The 16912-nt window shown below is 57.6% G+C and overlaps 4 protein-coding genes across 8 annotated transcripts; 2 read left to right on the forward strand and 2 right to left on the reverse strand.

Moving 5' to 3' along the window:
* Positions 1 to 1038: 1038 nt before the first annotated feature.
* On the reverse strand, positions 1039 to 3752 carry LOC103820749 (folate receptor gamma-like). 5 transcript variants are annotated; one of them, XM_018920131.3, is made up of 7 exons: positions 3601 to 3752; positions 3291 to 3383; positions 2762 to 3136; positions 2445 to 2592; positions 2043 to 2231; positions 1833 to 1968; positions 1039 to 1464 (listed from the first exon to the last, which is right to left on the reverse strand). In XM_018920131.3, exons 2-7 carry the CDS (start codon positions 3347 to 3349, stop codon positions 1190 to 1192), a joined length of 1182 nt encoding a protein of 393 aa, XP_018775676.2. In that variant the 5' UTR covers positions 3350 to 3383; positions 3601 to 3752; the 3' UTR covers positions 1039 to 1189. The 5 variants fall into 5 exon arrangements, with proteins under 5 accessions (XP_018775676.2, XP_050828845.1, XP_050828840.1 ...); XM_050972888.1 differs by having other exon boundaries at positions 3244 to 3383; XM_050972883.1 differs by lacking the exon at positions 3601 to 3752 and having other exon boundaries at positions 3291 to 3562.
* Positions 3753 to 3843: 91 nt separating this feature from the next.
* ANAPC15 (anaphase promoting complex subunit 15) lies at positions 3844 to 5739 on the forward strand. Its single transcript, XM_009095423.4, has 4 exons — positions 3844 to 4048; positions 5062 to 5121; positions 5203 to 5340; positions 5481 to 5739. The coding sequence occupies exons 1-4, from the start codon at positions 3929 to 3931 to the stop codon at positions 5526 to 5528; spliced, it is 366 nt and encodes a 121-aa protein (XP_009093671.1). The 5' UTR covers positions 3844 to 3928; the 3' UTR covers positions 5529 to 5739.
* A 78-nt stretch (positions 5740 to 5817) lies between these two features.
* On the reverse strand, positions 5818 to 7555 carry TOMT (transmembrane O-methyltransferase). The gene is made up of 2 exons (XM_050972907.1): positions 7175 to 7555; positions 5818 to 6755 (listed from the first exon to the last, which is right to left on the reverse strand). Exons 1-2 carry the CDS (start codon positions 7434 to 7436, stop codon positions 6013 to 6015), a joined length of 1005 nt encoding a protein of 334 aa, XP_050828864.1. The 5' UTR covers positions 7437 to 7555; the 3' UTR covers positions 5818 to 6012.
* Positions 7556 to 10833: 3278 nt separating this feature from the next.
* LAMTOR1 (late endosomal/lysosomal adaptor, MAPK and MTOR activator 1) lies at positions 10834 to 15351 on the forward strand. Its single transcript, XM_050980480.1, has 5 exons — positions 10834 to 11011; positions 12720 to 12865; positions 13819 to 13896; positions 14347 to 14473; positions 14752 to 15351. Exons 1-5 carry the CDS (start codon positions 10970 to 10972, stop codon positions 14842 to 14844), a joined length of 486 nt encoding a protein of 161 aa, XP_050836437.1. The 5' UTR covers positions 10834 to 10969; the 3' UTR covers positions 14845 to 15351.
* Positions 15352 to 16912: the final 1561 nt, after the last annotated feature.

Consider the following 16912-nt stretch of genomic DNA (forward strand, 5'->3'; position numbering starts at 1 on the left):
CGATGAGGTACCCGGAGGCCCACGGGGAGAGATCCGGGGGTGACCACCGTGAGAGGTGATCGCGGGAGGAGATCCGCGGGAGTCGAGAGGGGCACCGGGGGGGACCCGGGGGCATCCTGGGAGAGCAGCTGGGGTGAGCTTGGGGGAGCACCAGTGAGGTAACCGGGGAACATTGGTGGGGTCCTGGGAGGCGCACCCGAGAGGCACCGGGACAGATCAAGGGCCGTGAGTAGGATGTTCAGGGGGGCATCGGGGGGTCTGATCGAGGGGCAGCGGCACCGAGGGGCGGAGAGCAGCGGGTAGCGGCAGCAGCAGTGGGGAGCGCGGGGAGGATGAAGAGCACCGGGGCAGGGAGCACCTGGGAGGGGGAAAGCACTTGGAGAGATAGGGGCACCAGGGGAGCACCCGGGGCATACCGAAGGGAAGAGCGGGGGCACGGTGGTATGAAGGCGCCGGCAGTGTGAAGGTACCGGGGAACCGGGCACTGGGGAAAGGGGGACCGCGGTGGAGCAGGGCTGGGGCTGGGGGCTGAAGAAGTGGGAGGCGCGACCCGGTTTCGCCAACAAAACCGGGGACTTCTCCATGGGTCAGGGATCGGGACGGTGCCACCCCACAGCTGGGAGCACGGAGCATGTGGGGGGAAAAGGGACAACTGGGGTGGGCTCCAGGCTGGCGGAACTCCCTTGACTACCATGCTCCCACCTCAGGCTCCCCGGGATATCCTCCCCTTTTTCCCCATAATTTTCCCAGTCTCATCCTGTGCACCCCAGGGTGTCAGTGATGGCCAGGGTCCTGGAGCCATGTCAAGTGTTTGGACATATTCATCGATCCCATCCTCCTGGGCCCTAGTGGCAGGCAGCCCTGTGCCTGTACAGTGGTTCGGGGGAGGCAGTGCTGGGTAGCCAGGTTGGTTGGTACAAATGAATAGGAGTGATGTCTGCTTCATCACCCTACCAGAAGCAAGATGGACAAGCAGACACCCCCAGGTCCCTCAACCCTCCTATTAACCCCAAACAACCATCACACAACACCCCAAGACCAAGTAGGGCAGGAGCATTTATTCATGAGCCACATGCCTCGGGGTCGGGGTCGGGGGACACAGCTTGGGGACATGTCACGGGGAGGCACAAGGCAGCATGGAGACTCCTCTGACCACCTACTACCTGCTCCTGCCTGCAGCCCCTCCTGCTCAGAGCAAGGCCAGTAGGGTGAGGAGCAGCAGGGACAGCAGGATAGAGAGCCGGGAGTTTGGGGGAGCATCGCCATAGGCATAATATTGGGCGACAGCAACATTGGGGTTCCCCTGCGTGGGGTCAAACCACATCTGGATGCAGCGACCACTGCCACGGTGGTGGGATGTGTAGCGGTAGGAGCCAGACCAGACCTGCTCACAGAGTGCAGCCGCCGTGGGGAATACAAACTTGAACTTCTGGCACATGGCACCCTTGGGACACTGGTTGGTGCCTGGGGGCGGGCAGGGGGTGAAGTGGGTGAAGGGCTTTGGGAAATGGGTGTTGTTCCCCTGCATGGGGTACAGATGGGCCCCACTGGCATTGCCGGGGAAGAGAGTTGACCTCAAGGCGGCCCAGGGTCTCACAACGCATTACCTTCACACCCCATGAGGACCCTCACACCCCCTGACCCGCTCACATGCACAGGAGGACTCCCACCTGGTTGCCACCCCCATCCCATGGGGATCTGTACACCCCCAGACCCACTCACAGCCACCAGAGAGGGTGGACACAACCTCCCCTGCAGCAAGATGGAGGGTGCCTGGAGACCCACAGGGGGGTCGAGGCATGATGGGGGGGTACCCTGCAACCCCCACTCACCTGTAGTCCAGTTCCAGCCCTTGTGCCAGTTGACCTTGCAGGTGACAGCATCCTGGCAATCCTCCCACCACTGCTCACAGTCCTCCTGGCACAGTGGCACATCCCGGATCCGCTCCTTCCGCCAGCTGGTGTCTGCCTGCAGGGTCCCCAGTTTCCCCCAGTTCACCCCAGGGATCCTGGTGGGTGGGTGAGGGCGGGGTCTGCACCTACCTGGTCGATCCACGGCCCCAGGTTAGGGGAACACTCATAGAGACACGTGTCCTGGATGAAGTGGCGCTTGCACTTCTCTGGCATGGCCCCACAGTGGTCCCAGTTAAAGTTGTACAGGTAGGACTGGTCCTGGTGAGCTTCCAAACTGGTGTTGGCAGTGCAGCAGGCATTGTCCTTCCAGAGGACACACTGCACCGGGGCAGCCGGGCCTCAGCTGGGACCCATCAGGACCCACTAGGTCTCAGCTGGGACCTGCTGCAGGTCCAGGGAAAGCACCAGTGCCCATTGGTGGGTGACACTGGGTGATGGAATTCATGTTGGGGCACAGAGCCCCCCAGCCTCCCCCAGTGACCCACAGCAAGTGACACCAGTGGGTGCTGGTGCAGTGGATGAGAACCGTACCTGCCCGTAGAGCTGCCCCTCAGGGCCAGGCTCTGTTTTATGGTGCTTGGCATCCATGCAGACGTTGAGCAGCGAGCCCCCTGTCGCCGTCACTGCTGCAGTGGCAGCTGGCCAGGCCACCAGCAGAGCCAACACCGCTGCCATTGCTCTGCCAGGGCGACAGCAGGTCAGGACGGCAGCACTGAGATATGGTGACAGCAGGGACAAAGTCCCCCGCTGTGCATGTGGAAGCGCGGCAGCACATGGTCACTGCCCACGACCACCGACAGTGGGGTCAGATATCTTACCTGGGGGTGCCAGGGGCTTGGAGCTCTTACCTGGGGGGCAGCTGGGCTCCAGGTGCCTTGGGACGAGCACAGCTCATCTCAAAGGTCGTGGTGCAGCACAACCCGTGGCCAGTGATCACGGGATGTGGGAATGCAGCGGATTGGGCAGCACTGAGGGCACGGAGGAGACAGTGCACCCCGCCCTGGATCCCCACTGTGTCTTGCATTGACAGTCGTGCCCATCCTGGCCCCTCATCAGCCCCACATGCAGATTCATCCTCCTGGCGCCAGGCTGGGGCCAGCACCAGCCAAAATCCACTTAAGGCTGTTTTTCCTTCCCTCCCGTGGGAGGTGGCCTGACTCCCTGACACCAGCACAAGGGGCAAGACCTGGCCCCCCAACACCACAGGATCCTCTGTGAGTGACCTGGGGGAACACCGCAGTGGGTAAGAGATGTTGCTTCCAGAGACAAGTACTCCCCGTGGGGTCACAGATGGCCACAGGGTAGACGCAAGTACCCCTTATTGAATTACAGGTGCTCCAGGGACCACAGATGCCCCATGGAGGGGGGAGCGGGTACCCTGCGGGAGAGTAGTCACTGTGGCTCGGGAGGGACAGAAACGCTCCAGAGTGTGACATGCCTCCCTCGGGGGGAACAGGGACGGAAGATAACCTGCAAGAGACAGATACTTCCAAGGTCACACGTGATGGGGGGCCAGACGTGCCTCGGGGATCACAGATGCCCTGAGGAGGGGGGAAGATACCGCCCTCACAGGTGACAGATACCCCCAGCCATGGATGACAGTTGCCCCCAAAGGAGCAGATACCCCATCAGCATCACAAATACCTCCTCACCCGGTCACTGGTACCTGTGGGGCACACATACCCACCTTGGTCACAAATACCCCAAGGGGGGCACAGATATTCCGTGGGGATCACAAATATCTCCTGACTGGGGTCGCAGATAACTCGGGGCCGCTCACGTACGGCCGGGCCGCCACAGCGGCCCCACACTCGGAGCGGGCCCAGCCCGTGGCCTGTCGATCAGGCAGCGCCCCGCCCTCAGGCGGCGCTATAGGCCACGCCCCATTCATTCTTCCCCTTGTGGCTCTGCACTCGCTCTGCGCATGCCCCGTGCGGTGTAACTGGTTCCGGGTCGGCCTCCACTTCCGGCTGGGCGGCTGGCCCCGGCCTGGCGCAGCTCCCGGTACTCCCGCCATGTCCACGCTGTTCCCCTCACTCCTGCCCCGCCTCACCGAGTCCCTCTGGTTCAACCTCGACCGGCCGTGCGTTGACGAGACCGAGCTGCAGCAGCAGGAGCAGCAGCACCAGGCCTGGGTGGGCGCCGCGGTGGGGGGGAGACGTGAGGTCGCGGGGCCGGGTGACAGGAGGCCGGGAACGGGTTCGGCGCTGGGGAAGTGGCCCCTGCTCCTTCAGCGGGCACGGCCGCGGTGCTCCGTGCAGCCCCGAGGCAGTGCCCGGGGTGGGGGTTCGCGGGTGTCCCGGGGCTCCTGCGCTGCGTGGCTCCCCCCGGGTGTTCACCGACTGTGCTCCCGTTTCAGCGTCTTGTGCCGGTGCTGCCGGCTCCAGCACCGCTACTCTCGTGTCCGTCATCCGTGTGTCACACTGGCTCCGTGCAGGCTGCTACCGGAACTCCCCGTTTACTCTGTGGGGGTTAATTAATAAGATGCTGCTGAACCGAGGCTTCTGCTCTAGCTCCCAAATAATTAATTAACTAATTTCCCGAGGGAGGCGAGGAGCGATTTCTGATCCTGGTGACTGACAAGTGTTTGTGCTGTGAGCGTGGTTTGGTGCTGTAGTGCCCCTGAGTATGGGGGGAAGAACATCTATTTGATTAAAGTTTAAAAAAAACCACAGTAATTAAGTCTTTATAATTAAATAATAAAGTTTAAACCAATTAAACCCCCAACACGTAGAAGAGGTTCCAAGTCCCTCTGGGTGGGAGGTGCTGACATATTTTAATTGAACTTTAATTATCTGCTTTGGTGGTGTTTGTCTGGCTGGTCAGATGTCCCAGATTTGATTATTTTTTGATAAAGAAATACATAAGCTTTGTGTTTGGGCTTCTGATGCCACACATGGGGACACCTCGACCCCTCTTAGCACCAGAGTGTCATTGGGATCACCCTGCCTGGTGCTAGGGTGTTCAGGCAGGGTGTTAAAGCTGCCCTTCCCTACTTGGCTGGGGGATGCCAGGGAGGCAGCAGGACTGGGGCTGGAAATAGGCATGGTCAGTCAGTGACACAAGCCTGCAGCTGAGCCAGAAGGGCCTGTTTGCTGCGGTATCATGGAGCTGTTGGAGTGCTCACCCCCCTCTCTCCCTTCCCCAGCTCCAGAGCATTGCTGAGAAGGACAACAACTTGGTGCCCATAGGAAAGCCAGCATCTGAGGTGGGTGTGTGGACAGGGAGGTGGGGGGTTGCCACAGGGCTTGAGGGGCAGATGGAGTTGCCGGAGCTGTTGTGTCCACAGCACTATGATGAGGAGGAGGAGGAGGATGATGAAGATGATGAAGACAGTGAAGAGGACTCAGAAGATGATGAGGACATGCAGGATATGGATGAGATGAATGATTATAATGAGTCTCCTGATGATGGGGAGATCAATGAGGTAAATAGTGTGAGACCCCAAAGCAGGGACTGTGAAGTGTGTGGGACCCTGAGCATGAGCTCCAGGGGTTGTCTTCTCTCCTTCACGCCCTCTATTAAGTTCTTGCTCTGGGGGAGATCTCAAACCTCTTTCTTTCCCAGGTGGACATGGAGGGGACAGAGCAGGATCAGGACCAGTGGATGATCTGATTCTGCCACAACCACACCAGACCAGAGGCTGGGGGAGAGCCTTTGCCCCCCACAGCTCTGGGGGACAGTTCAGTGAAGCTCCTTCTGCCATGGGTGCTGTGTGGGGCAGGAGGTTCAGAGGGAAGCCCCCCAGGGGAGCCAGAGGGCAGACTGCCACATGGCATATTGGAACTGACGCATCTTTTCTAATAAACTCGGTTTTCAAGAAAACCCCAAATCTGGTGTCTGAGGCCACCAGGGCAGGCAGTGGTACCACCCAGGCAAGTGCAGAGCTGCTCCCCATCTACTGGTGTGCCTGGTACAGCTCCCTGTGCCGTGCAGGCAGGAGCACTACAGGGAATGAGCCCCTCATGACCCACTGTGCCCCACCACAGACCACAGCAGCCAGTGCATTTCGTGCAGAGCCCGTGTTGAAGCCCAGGCAGGGGCTGGGGACCTGGCAGTGCCATGGTGACTGTGACACCACGAGGCAGGAGGTGCCCGCTCAGTGGGTGCCGGTGTAGCGGAGCTCAGCGATGCCATCAGGAATGGCGCGGAAGTACTCCAGGCTGGCGCGGTGCACTTTGCAGTGGTACTTGCCGCAGGTCTTGGCGTACTGCAGGAAGTGGGGTGCCCCAGGGAAGAGGACGTTATCAGCCAGGATGGTGGCCCCCTCAGCCAGCAGCTGGTGGCTCTCCAGCAGCCGTAGATCCCGCAGGTAGCTGCGTTTCCAGTGATCCATGAAGACAAAGTTGGCGTTCATCAGGCCGTGCTTCTCCCGCAGGTGGGGTATCACCTCCTCCGAGGGGCCCACGATCAGCTCCACCTGTGCTGCATCACCCTCAGCCACTGGGCCAGGGTGTCTGGGTGCCCACCCACCACCCTGCTTCACAGGGTGGTGAGAGGTCCACATGGAACAGGATCTTCCTCTTCCCACATACACTACCCAGCAGGTGCCACAGTCCCTGCTGCAGCAGCAGAGGACCCCCACCCATCTCCTCCCTGGTTTCCCATGCAGAGCTGGGCTTTGTCCCAGTGCCCAGGTGCTCACCGTCTGCTCGCTGAAGCCGGCCAGGCGGATGACCTTCTCGGCCACGGCAGCGTGTCGGGGGTTGCCCTCAATGGTGTAGAGGCGGGCGCCTGGGGGCAGCCCCTGTGCCAGCAGCACGGTGCCATAGCCACAGTATGTGCCCAGCTCCAGCACCCGCAGTGGTGCCCGCTCCAACAGCACCCGCTCCACGATCCGCCCTGACATGGCATGTGCCTCTCAGCACCCAATCTGTGCTGTGCCACCCCAGCCCTGGGAGGGCAAAGGGGCCAAGCATTTCCCAGGGCCCAGAGCGATGGAGGAGAGCCATGCCAAAAATGCCACAGCCAGGTCAATGATGCCATAGCTGTTTCAACAGTGCCATGGCTGTGCTGGCAGTGCAGTGGCCATGTCACTGGTGCCACAATCATGCCAATAATACTGTGGCTATATCAACAATGCCACTGCCATGCTAATGGTGCTGTGATCACAGCAACACTATCACAGCCATGTCAGTGGTGTCTCGGCTGTGCCAGTGGTGCTGTGGCCGTGCTGGCAGTGCCACGGCCATGTCAGTGATGCCATGGCCATGCCCAGTGCCATGCCCTGTGTGGTGTAGACAAGCAAGGGTGGCACTCACCTTTGTCAGGCCCCAAACAGCTGAGGTGCTCACAGTGGTAGCACCACTGATCGAAGGTCTGGAGGATGTGGTGGGGGTCCCCAGGGATGGCATGGGCCAGCACGTACTGGAAGGCACGCTGCTCCCGTGAGGTGCCGGTGAGCCGGTCCCGCAGCCAGGCCACCAGCACTGCCCGGTACAGCAGCACCAGGTAGTGTCGGTACCGGATCAGCAGGGTGACAATGAAGGGGAGGAAGGCCAGGGCAATCGCTGGAGACACCATCGCAAGTGAGCGAGGCTGTGCTTTTTGCACAGTTGCTGAGTTGACTTTGTTAGTTTTGTACTTATCTTGGGAGTTCTGCCAAATGGGAAGTTCTGCACCCTTTGTGTCCACTATCAGTAGCATAACCTTGGGCCCAGGCTTTGAAAATCTCCCCTGTGCAGAGATCATTGAAGCATTGTGAGCCCTTAAACTGTAATGAGGCAAATCTATCCCCTCACAGGGGATGCTGTGGTAGGGTGTCCTCCCAGGGTGCTAGCCTCACAGCTCCCACTCATGCCATGATTTGGCTGTGCTGTGCACCCCCTGGAAGTACCTCTCCCTAGGCTCGAGTGCTGCTGGGCCTGCAGGGCTGGGGCACCCCAGGTTGCTGTGGAGATCCCTGTGCCAGGGCCAGGGAGTGCTGGGGACCCATCTGCCAGGGTCCAGATATTGGAATTAGCTGGGCAGGCATCCCAGGGGATTGTGCTGATGTGAGGGGCCTTGTTCAGCACAACCCCTTGCATCCCCCTTGGTCCAGCTTTGCTGCTCCCATCCCTCATATTCTGTACCTCACACCATACTCCCCACACCCTGAGCTGTTGGGGGTGCCCAGCCACAGTGACAGGATAGGGCAATGGGGGTGGCACCTACCTGTCCCCACGCTCCAGGCAGGCAGAGGCAGGCAGTCCTGTGTGGAGCCTTGCTGCCACTCAATTATTGATGGTGTCACCACAGCTACAGCTGCTATCACAGCTCCGGTTACCAGCTCAGTGGGGCTGGCAACAGAGATGGGGCCAGGCTGGGGCTGGGAGGTGGTCCTGGGCTGCACAAGGGGTCTTGGGACTGGGGTGCTGATACTGGAGCTGGGGTCCTGATACTGGGGCCTGGGGTACCAATACTGGTGTGTAGTACTAGGAGCTGTGGTCCTGATACTGGAGCTGGAGTCCTGTCACTGTGCACTGAGAATACTGGGTACTGGAAACACTGGGCAACAGGAGAACGGGGAGCCAGAAGCACTGGGCACCACACGGACTGGGAGCCCTAATCAGTGGACACTGGGGATACTGTGGGCTCAGGGACCGGAGGGGCATTGGGGGCACTGGAGGTGTGGAGGGCTGGGGCACTGGGATCTGTTCTAGTTTAGGAATGGTACTCTCCTGTTCAATGCCCCCACTGAGACCCTCCAAACCATGCCCATTCTCTCACTCCCCTGCTTTCCTTTCTCCCTTCCCTCAGTGGCAGGTTGGAGAGGAGGCACAAAAGATAAAGATCTCAGGATGAGATAAGAATAATTTACTGGCTATAAGAAAATGAACAGTAACAGCAACAATATTAATGACAAGGGGTACAACAAAAAAAAAGATTCACATGGAAGACCCCCTTCCAACCAACAGACGATACCAGCCAGCTCCCTCTGCCAATTTACTTGACAGTGAGTTCGTGTATGACAATGGCTCTGTACAAACTTGTGCCACAAGGACTGTGTACACCACATATCTGGGCATAAAGGGTACTTTGTTATTTGAATCCCTGTAGTAGACTCAGCCTCCAGCATCACTAATTCTCTCCAAGATACTGGGTACCTTGCTCCATGGTGTTCCACATGCCTCAATGCACTACTGGATCATCCTTGAGACAATGCCTTTCCCTCACACTTGACAAGAGTTGCCTTCAGAGCCTGAGAGTTTTTGTCCTCTTCCCAATGCCCTTGTCAATGTTCACATCCCAGGACGAGGATCCCAGTTGCTTGGCTTCACTACCATTTCCTTCCATATCACGGGCCAGGATATCCCAGCATTGGAGCAGCCAGGTCACAGGGGCTCACCTAACTGGTGGCTGGAACCTTTTCACACATCTCACAGCTCACGTGGGGACATGGACCAGGTGATTTTTCTCTGGCCCTGCCTCCTCCCTCTTCTGAGGGCCGTGCTCTGCCATCCCTCACTAAGTGAACTGATTTTGTCTTGCATTCCTTCTTCTATGCAGGGGTGGCTGCTCCCAGCACGGGCTATTCCCCATCTCAGCTGCAGCTGCTGTGGCCATGGGGCTGTTGCTGTTTCCTCTTCCTCCTCCCCTGAGGGTGCTCTCCACTGACCACCCGTGTACAGTAAGAGTAGCCAGGGCCCAACGCACTGCAGTAAGTTGCTCATCTCTGCAGCTGACACAGCATCTCCTTGCAAATATTCTTTGTATTTTGTCACTTTGTATCAGAGTCTGTAGTTGTTCAGGGGTGAACTCCCAAACCGCTGGAGCAGAGAATCTCTCCAAAAATCGGCCAATTTTCTTGCACATTCCATGCCACTCATGACTATTCATCCTCCCTTGGGAGAGGTCTCTGAATGGCCTTCTTGGAAATCTCTGTTCTGCCTCCAAGGTGACTCTAAACACAGTGGGGACTGCACTGAGACACACCAAACAGGAACATGCTTTCCTTACCATCCAAGGGAATTAAAAATGCTCAGAGTGTTGTAACAGGCCCGAAGGAGGAAAAGGGGGAAATGGAGAAAATCATCCTTCCTCTGTTCCCCCCACAGACAAGGTATGGTTATCAATGAACTTCCAAAGGTAGTGCTGAAGTAAGGGCAGGAGAGCAGCACTGAATACACATCCCAGAGTACCCTTATTGCCCTTGGTGTTATCATGTCATAAACTCATCTCCCACAGTACAGCAACAAAGAAATGCTGATCCTTGTCCCTGCTCCGTAAAAGGTCACCCTGAGGAGCACATAGAGGAACACAGGAACAGTCAGGGTCAGGTACCATAGCCACATGAACTGACCAAGTACCAGTGTGACCAGTGGCCCTGGACCTAATACAGCAAATGCTGAGATCAGATTTGTTTCCAGCTTACTCTGTTGTTACCTCAACCGTTAGTGCCCCATGCTGGGTGACAAACAAGGACAGTCCTGGTTCAGCCAGCAACCAAGCCCAACCCATGTGCTTGCCCGCTCCCCCATCAGAAAGATCAGGGGGAGAATTGGAACGGTAAAAACTGGAAATCTCGTGGGTTGAGATTAATACAGATTAATAGGGAAAGCAAAGACCACACACACAAGCAAAGCAAAACAAGGAATTATGTCCCCACTTCGCATGGGCAAGCAGGTGTTCAGCTATTCCAGGAGAGCAGGGCCCCATCACACGTTACAATTATTTGGGACGACAAACACCATCACTCCACACATCCCCCTGTTCCTCATTCTTGCCCCACTTTATATTCTGACCGCTGGAAGACCTGGGCACACGGGGCACTGGGAACACCAGGACCTCCGCAGCCGCGCTCAAAACACACCGGGAGCGCGCGCGTGGGGGCGGTACCCCGGCAGCAGACACGTGACCCCGCCCGCAAGGCCGCGTGACGTAGCCCACGTGCGAGCATCGTTCCGTCCCACGTGACGCCCCCGCGCGCGCCCCCGGCGGCGGGCGCGGCCGTGTGTGTGTGTGTGTGTCCGTGTGTCTGTGTGTCCGTGTGTTCCTCGCCGCTCACGTGACCGGCGTGACTCGGCGCTCACGTGACCGCGCGGCGGGGCCGTGCCGTAGCCGGGCCCGCGCTCGCCATGGGCTGCTGCTACAGCAGCGAGGCCGAAGCCTCCGACCAGGTGGGCCGGGCGCCGGGGGAACACGAGGCCCGCGGCGGGGGTGGCACCGGGAGGGACGCTCGGCCCCACTCCCGGTTCTGCCGGGGCTTCCCGGTGGCGGGGGGGGGCAGGCGGCGCGCGTCCTCGGCGGGGCCCGGCCCTTCCCCGCTCCCGGGCAGTCTGTGAGCGCTGCTCCCGCCTGTCGCCGCCTTCGTGTCTCTCGTTCCTCGCGTGTGTCGCGCCGTCTCGTGTGTCCCGCCGGTGCCGCGTGGGGGCTGGAGGCGGGGGCTCGGGGGTCGTGCCGGACCCTCCCGCCGTCCCGCTGCAGGTGCAGGTCCAAGGCCTCACACGGCACCGGCGGGGTAGCCCCAGTTTTTCCTTCTTGGGACAGCGTGACTGCCGCGTAACTCAGGGACGGGGCAGAACTGGGGCTGTCACCTGTCCCGCGAAACTTAATCCCTGGGTGCGGCGAGAGCTGAGCTGTGACAGCCCGTCCCAGGGGGAGCCCAGCCGGCTTCCATTTGTGTGCTGAGAGGGGAAGGAGAAGGGCCTGGGCTCGAGTATCGCAGCAGCGTTTCCCAGCAGGAGGAAGGGGAGAGGAAGCTTCTGGCTGGGGAAGAGCTGGAGATGCCACTGACGGCGTGTGTGGAGAAGTGGTTGCACTCCCAGCTCACCATGGGTCACAGGCTGAGCATCCTTTCAGGGCAAGACAGACATGGAAGGGCTTGAGTATGTCTAGAGAAGGGAATGGAGCTGAAGAAGGGGCTGGAGCACAAGGAGTGGCTTAGGAAGCCGAGGGGGCTCAGACTGCAAGAGGTCAGGAATTACCTTCTCACTCTCCACAACTCCCTGACAGGAGGGTGGAGCCAGGTGGAGGTGTGTCTCCGCTACCAGCTAACAAACAACAGGACAGGAGGAAAGGGCCTCTGGTTGTGCTTTAGAATTCGGGAAAATTTCCCTAAAAGTGTTGTACAGCTGTGGCACATGCTGCCCAGAACAGTGTTGGAGTCCCTAACCCTAGTGGGATTTAAAAGCGGTGTAGACTTGGCACTTGGGACATGGTTTGGTGGTGGGCTCGGCAGTGCTGGGAGAGCAGTTGGGCTCAGAGGGCTTTTCCAATTTTACTCATTCTGTGATCTTGTTCTCATGGGTGTTTGTGCTCATGATCTCCCTACTGGGCTCTTCTCACAACCCTTGCAGCACCATTCAGCCAAGCCAGAGGATCAAGGGCTGGGCTGCAGCCCCTGGAGTGAATGCATCTCCTAGAATGAGTAGAGGAACATGCCCTGTGACTCTGGGAACTCCCCACCCCAGTGCCTGGGCTTTGGCATGTGGGGTTCACCTGGCTCAGGTGAGCCCCCTGCTATGCCAGGGTGGGCTCTCTGTGGCACCCAGTCAGGGGTGGGGCGCAGTAGGTCCACATTAGCTGCAGGGTTTCATGCAGGTTGGTGCTGGCTGCAGACTCCTGCCTGCAGCACTGGCCATCCAGATGTGCTGCCTGATTTCAGCAACACTCGCTGCCTTTGTGGCTGGAGGGGCTACATCTGGGAAAAAACAAATGATTGGGCAAAGAGGTGTCTGGTAGAGCTGAGGCTGTTCTGGGTTACACTGGGATGCTTAGGGAGCCCTCCTGGCTGGTGAAGGAAAGGTGAGACTTGCCACATCCTGTGGGGTTAATGCTGCTGGTGTGGGGAAGCCAGGGCTGATTTTCCTCCTGCCTTTCCCTCAGGAGGAAGAGACAAAGCGGCTGCTGGAGCCGGCAGCCAGCCCACCCAACAAGGTGCTGAACGGAGCGGAGCAGAGCTACCACAACCTCCCGTCAGCCCGCACCGATGAGCAGGCCATGCTGTCCTCCATCCTCGCCAAAACAGCCATGTAAGCCTCGGGCCGTGCCCGTGGGACAGGCAGCACGCCTCAGGGACCAGCGGTGCCCCTGGGTGTGGCACACAGCTGGGGGCTGCCAGGCTGTGGGCCCCAGTGATCAGCCATAGATGCTGAGGGGAAGGGAGGAGCTGTGGCAGAGGCCCCTATGTCCCTCTGCCCTCAGACAGCCCAGTCCCTCAGCTTTGAGCCCTGTGGGCACACAGAGAGAAGATCTGAGATGTGAGGTAACCCCTCGGGTGCTGGACTGGAAGTAGGGGCAGGGTTTGGGTAAGAAAGTGAGTCCATGGGGATGTGGAGAGGGTGGCTGAAGGGGCAGCAGCACTGTATCCCCTTCTGAGGAGGCTTTTCCTCAAATGTGCAGGGGCAATGTAGGGAGAAGGCTGTGTCCAGCCTTGCTGGAAGGGCTTTGGGATGCTCGTAGGCCCCTCTGCTCCCCTGCCTGACACTGGAGAGCTAGTGGCCTCTGGTGTGTGTCCAGCATGGAGGGCCACAGCAGCTCTGAGCACTGCTTTGCTGTGGGGTGCGCACAATGGGGCTGCAGCAGGGCCCTGGGCACTTGCCCAGGGCTCTCAGGACATCTGCCAAGCACTTTTTTCCTCCCAGTGGTTCCTTTTTTTCTCCAGGTAGCTGCATGCCAAGCTCCCCAGAGCCCAGACCAGCCCCCAGCTTCCTGCAGCCTCTGCCTGTCTCCCTCTGCCCCAGGCCAGCTGTGGGCAAACAGTCCCTATCATTTCCTTCCTGGCAAACAGCCAGCCCAGCCTGGCACACTTGTGGCTAGCTGGCAGCATTCACTGGGCGAGTCTGACCTGGAGATGTTTGTTTTGGGGTGCTGGTGGGTGCTGGACTTTGTCTGCATGGTCAGAGGATGGATGCTCTGAGATGGGGAGGGAACTCAGGGGGAGCAATGAGCCTCCAGTGGGAGCCCCTGTCTCGTGTCTCTGCAGCAACATCATCGACGTGTCGGCAGCGGATTCCCAGGGCATGGAGCAGCATGAGTACATGGACAGAGCCAGGCAGTACAGGTGAGAGTTGCACTTCTCCACTGGGGTGCCCGCAGCCCTTCACAGCTGTGTGTGTCCCTGGGCAGGTCCCAGGGGTTTTGGCCTGGGGGAGTGAACTCGCATGTAGAAGGGCTGCCTCATCTCAGAGAGCAGGGTGCAGCCTGCTCAGGGAAGGTTGATGGCAGTGCAGGCAGCAGAGCCCAGGACAAAGGGCTCGCTCCTGTGTTCACCCAGTCCTTGGGACAAATGGTGGGGGGATGGATGTGACTGCTTCTGCTTGGAAGGTGCCTGTGTGGGAGAGCTGGAAGCTCCCTCGTCCTCCTGCTGCAGGGAGTGAAGAGGGCTAGATGCTGGGAGTGCAGCACCACTGCTCTCCCTGGGGGGTGCTGGGTGCCTGGGGGTGCAGCTCCCATCTTCTGAATGTCCCCATGTCTTGGCATGTCACTGATGTTTGCTACTCTCCCCTCACAGCACACGCCTGGCCATGCTCAGCAACAACCTGACGCACTGGAAGAAGCTCCCACTGCTGCCATCTCTGACTAACCAACCGCACCAAGTGCTCGCCAGTGACCCTGTCCCCTTTGCAGACCTGCAGCAGGTGAGCAGGGCTGGACTGGGCCCTGAGCCCTTGTGATTCTCCCCAGAGACACATCCTCATCCTGGAGGAGCAGTAAAGCCCAGAGTCCTGACACAACTTGTTAGAGCTGAGGGCAAAGCCTAAGTCTGGTTTAAGGCCTTGTTAGAGGTGGGGGCAAAGCCCAGGACAGGCTCAGGGACTCGTTAGTGCTGGAGGCTAACCTCCTGCAGAAGTTTCTTTGGGATTAACCAGGAGTTTCAGTAGCCACCAGTGACACAGCCATGTCTTCGTGCCTGCAGGTGTCCCGGATAGCTGCCTATGCCTTCAGTGCGCTCTCACAGATCCGTGTCGACGCCAAAGAAGAACTGGTTGTACAGTTTGGCATCCCCTGAACCTGCCCCCACCACTGCTGCTTCAGCGCTTTGGGTTGTTTTCGGTTTTTTCCTGATTTTTTTCTCTTTCTATCCCTTCCTTCCCCATACTGCTGCCACAGAACTTGGACAGATACCCTGTTTCCTACTAAATGCCAAGGCGCCCATCATTGGCACGTTGAGCCCACCTGCATTGCTTGAGGCTTTCTCCTCCTCGTGGGTGGGTGGGTGGGTGTGTGTGGTGAGCAGGCTGTGTCAGCTGGATGCTGCCTTGCACAGGGACAAGCACAAAGGGAACAGCTGGTGCAAGGAGGCTCTGGTGTGGGTCAGCACCATATGCCAGGACACCAGGACGGGTGGGCTGGAGCCAGGCAGATGTGATGCTCTGTGTGGGGCCTGGTGGCTCCAACACCATCCCTTCTCCTTTTTACATGTTTAAACCTTTATTTTGGTTGTTTGTTTTTTGTTTTTGTTCTTTTTTTTTAATTATTATTTTTTGCCACAGTAGATAAAGCCACGTTCATCCAGTGCCTGTCTCCACTGTTCTCTGTCGGACACAGCATGGACGTGATGGGGGAACCATACCCTGGTGGGGGGTACACACATCTGTCTGACCCCCGTCACCTCTTCGATCATGTCCCACAGGGCCAAGAGGACAAGGGGACAGGGAATGTATGATGATGCACCTTTAAGGGGAAGGAGGCACCTGAGATTCCTAAATGCTCAAGGTCGAAAGGAATGTCAAAAGTCAGGGTTTGCAAATAAACAGAAGGTTTTATTAGTAAATTACACACTTGGCATGGAATTTGCAGGTTACCTTTTGCCGGGGTCTCTCTCTCTAGCTGGTCAGAGTGACCCTGAGAAAAGTTCGAAAGTCTCTTTTCCCAGCCCGGTGCTTGAAGAAGAAGTCAGGGCTCTTCATTTTTTCGGTCTCAAGGTTGTTTATTGCATCTTATCTATAAAATTCTTTCTCCCTGTCCAGCCGAGATCGAGATCCGTTCGGCAGGACAGTCAGAGGCACTCCCCCACCCCCAGGGCGGTGTTATCTTTATATACTACAAACTACGTGTACAATATTTACAGTTATTTTCCAATACCTATCATCTATATTAGACAGTGTTTTTCTACTTTAGACCAATCTAAAAGTACCAACATCACCAGTGAAGATGGAGGTAGAGAAGAAGAAAGGCTAGACACACCCAAATCCCTCCATCTTGTCACCAGAAACCCCTATACCAAAAATCCTAAAACCTACATTTACACCCTGTGAGTACTTTATTTTTATATTATCTAAACTGCCATGGCTTTTATCTCTTCATGTAAAGGTGTTAAGTTGTTCCGTGGTTCGTACTCGAACCCACTCGTGTTCTGGGCTGTGTGCCAGGGTCTCTGAGCCCCCTGGCAAGGGTCCCAGGAAACTCCAGACTCCCAGAGGTATGTCTTGAGTTCCGACACCTCTTATGGATAGGTTTGCGCAGCCTGAGGATGGATTTCTCATTTTCTATGCAAATTAGTTATGATGCACAGTCAGTTCTTTCAGGTCTTCCTGGAAATAGGTCCGACGGTTTGGGGTGGGGGGGGTCTTTGTTCGTCTCAATCCTACCCTATAGTCCATGCCTACTTCCTGCCACTCATTCCTGTGCTTATGCTGTACTGTCTTGTGCTTATCAACAGGAACTACAACAAGGATTTTTTTCCAGTGCTGCTCTATGTGACCTTGCCTCCCTTCTTTGGCCACATCTTTTTCTTTCTTGTGGCGTGTTAATATCTACAGTCCTTGTTTATTACCAACAGTCCTTGCTTGAGTCCACAGCCATCCCAGTGTCTATGTTTGAGACATATGCACTAGCTCTCCAATGTTCTGGGAATAGGATGCTCAGCGAGACTTTGGACTGTGGTTTTTAGGGTCATTAGAGGGTGGGCTTCAGTATCCATTAGCCCTTTATAATTGCAAGCTCAAAGGGTCTCACTTGGGATTGCTGTCTGGAAGGTTGCAAGAGAGTGGGCTTTAGTCATAGTAATTTTCCATCCTGGCCACAATTTGAGTTGGTTGAAGGTTCAACAGCAAAAATACTGTTCCACTTGGGTC

The sequence above is a fragment of the Serinus canaria genome, chromosome 1 (genome assembly GCF_022539315.1).
Source record: "Serinus canaria isolate serCan28SL12 chromosome 1, serCan2020, whole genome shotgun sequence".
Taxonomy (NCBI): Eukaryota; Metazoa; Chordata; class Aves; order Passeriformes; family Fringillidae; genus Serinus; species Serinus canaria.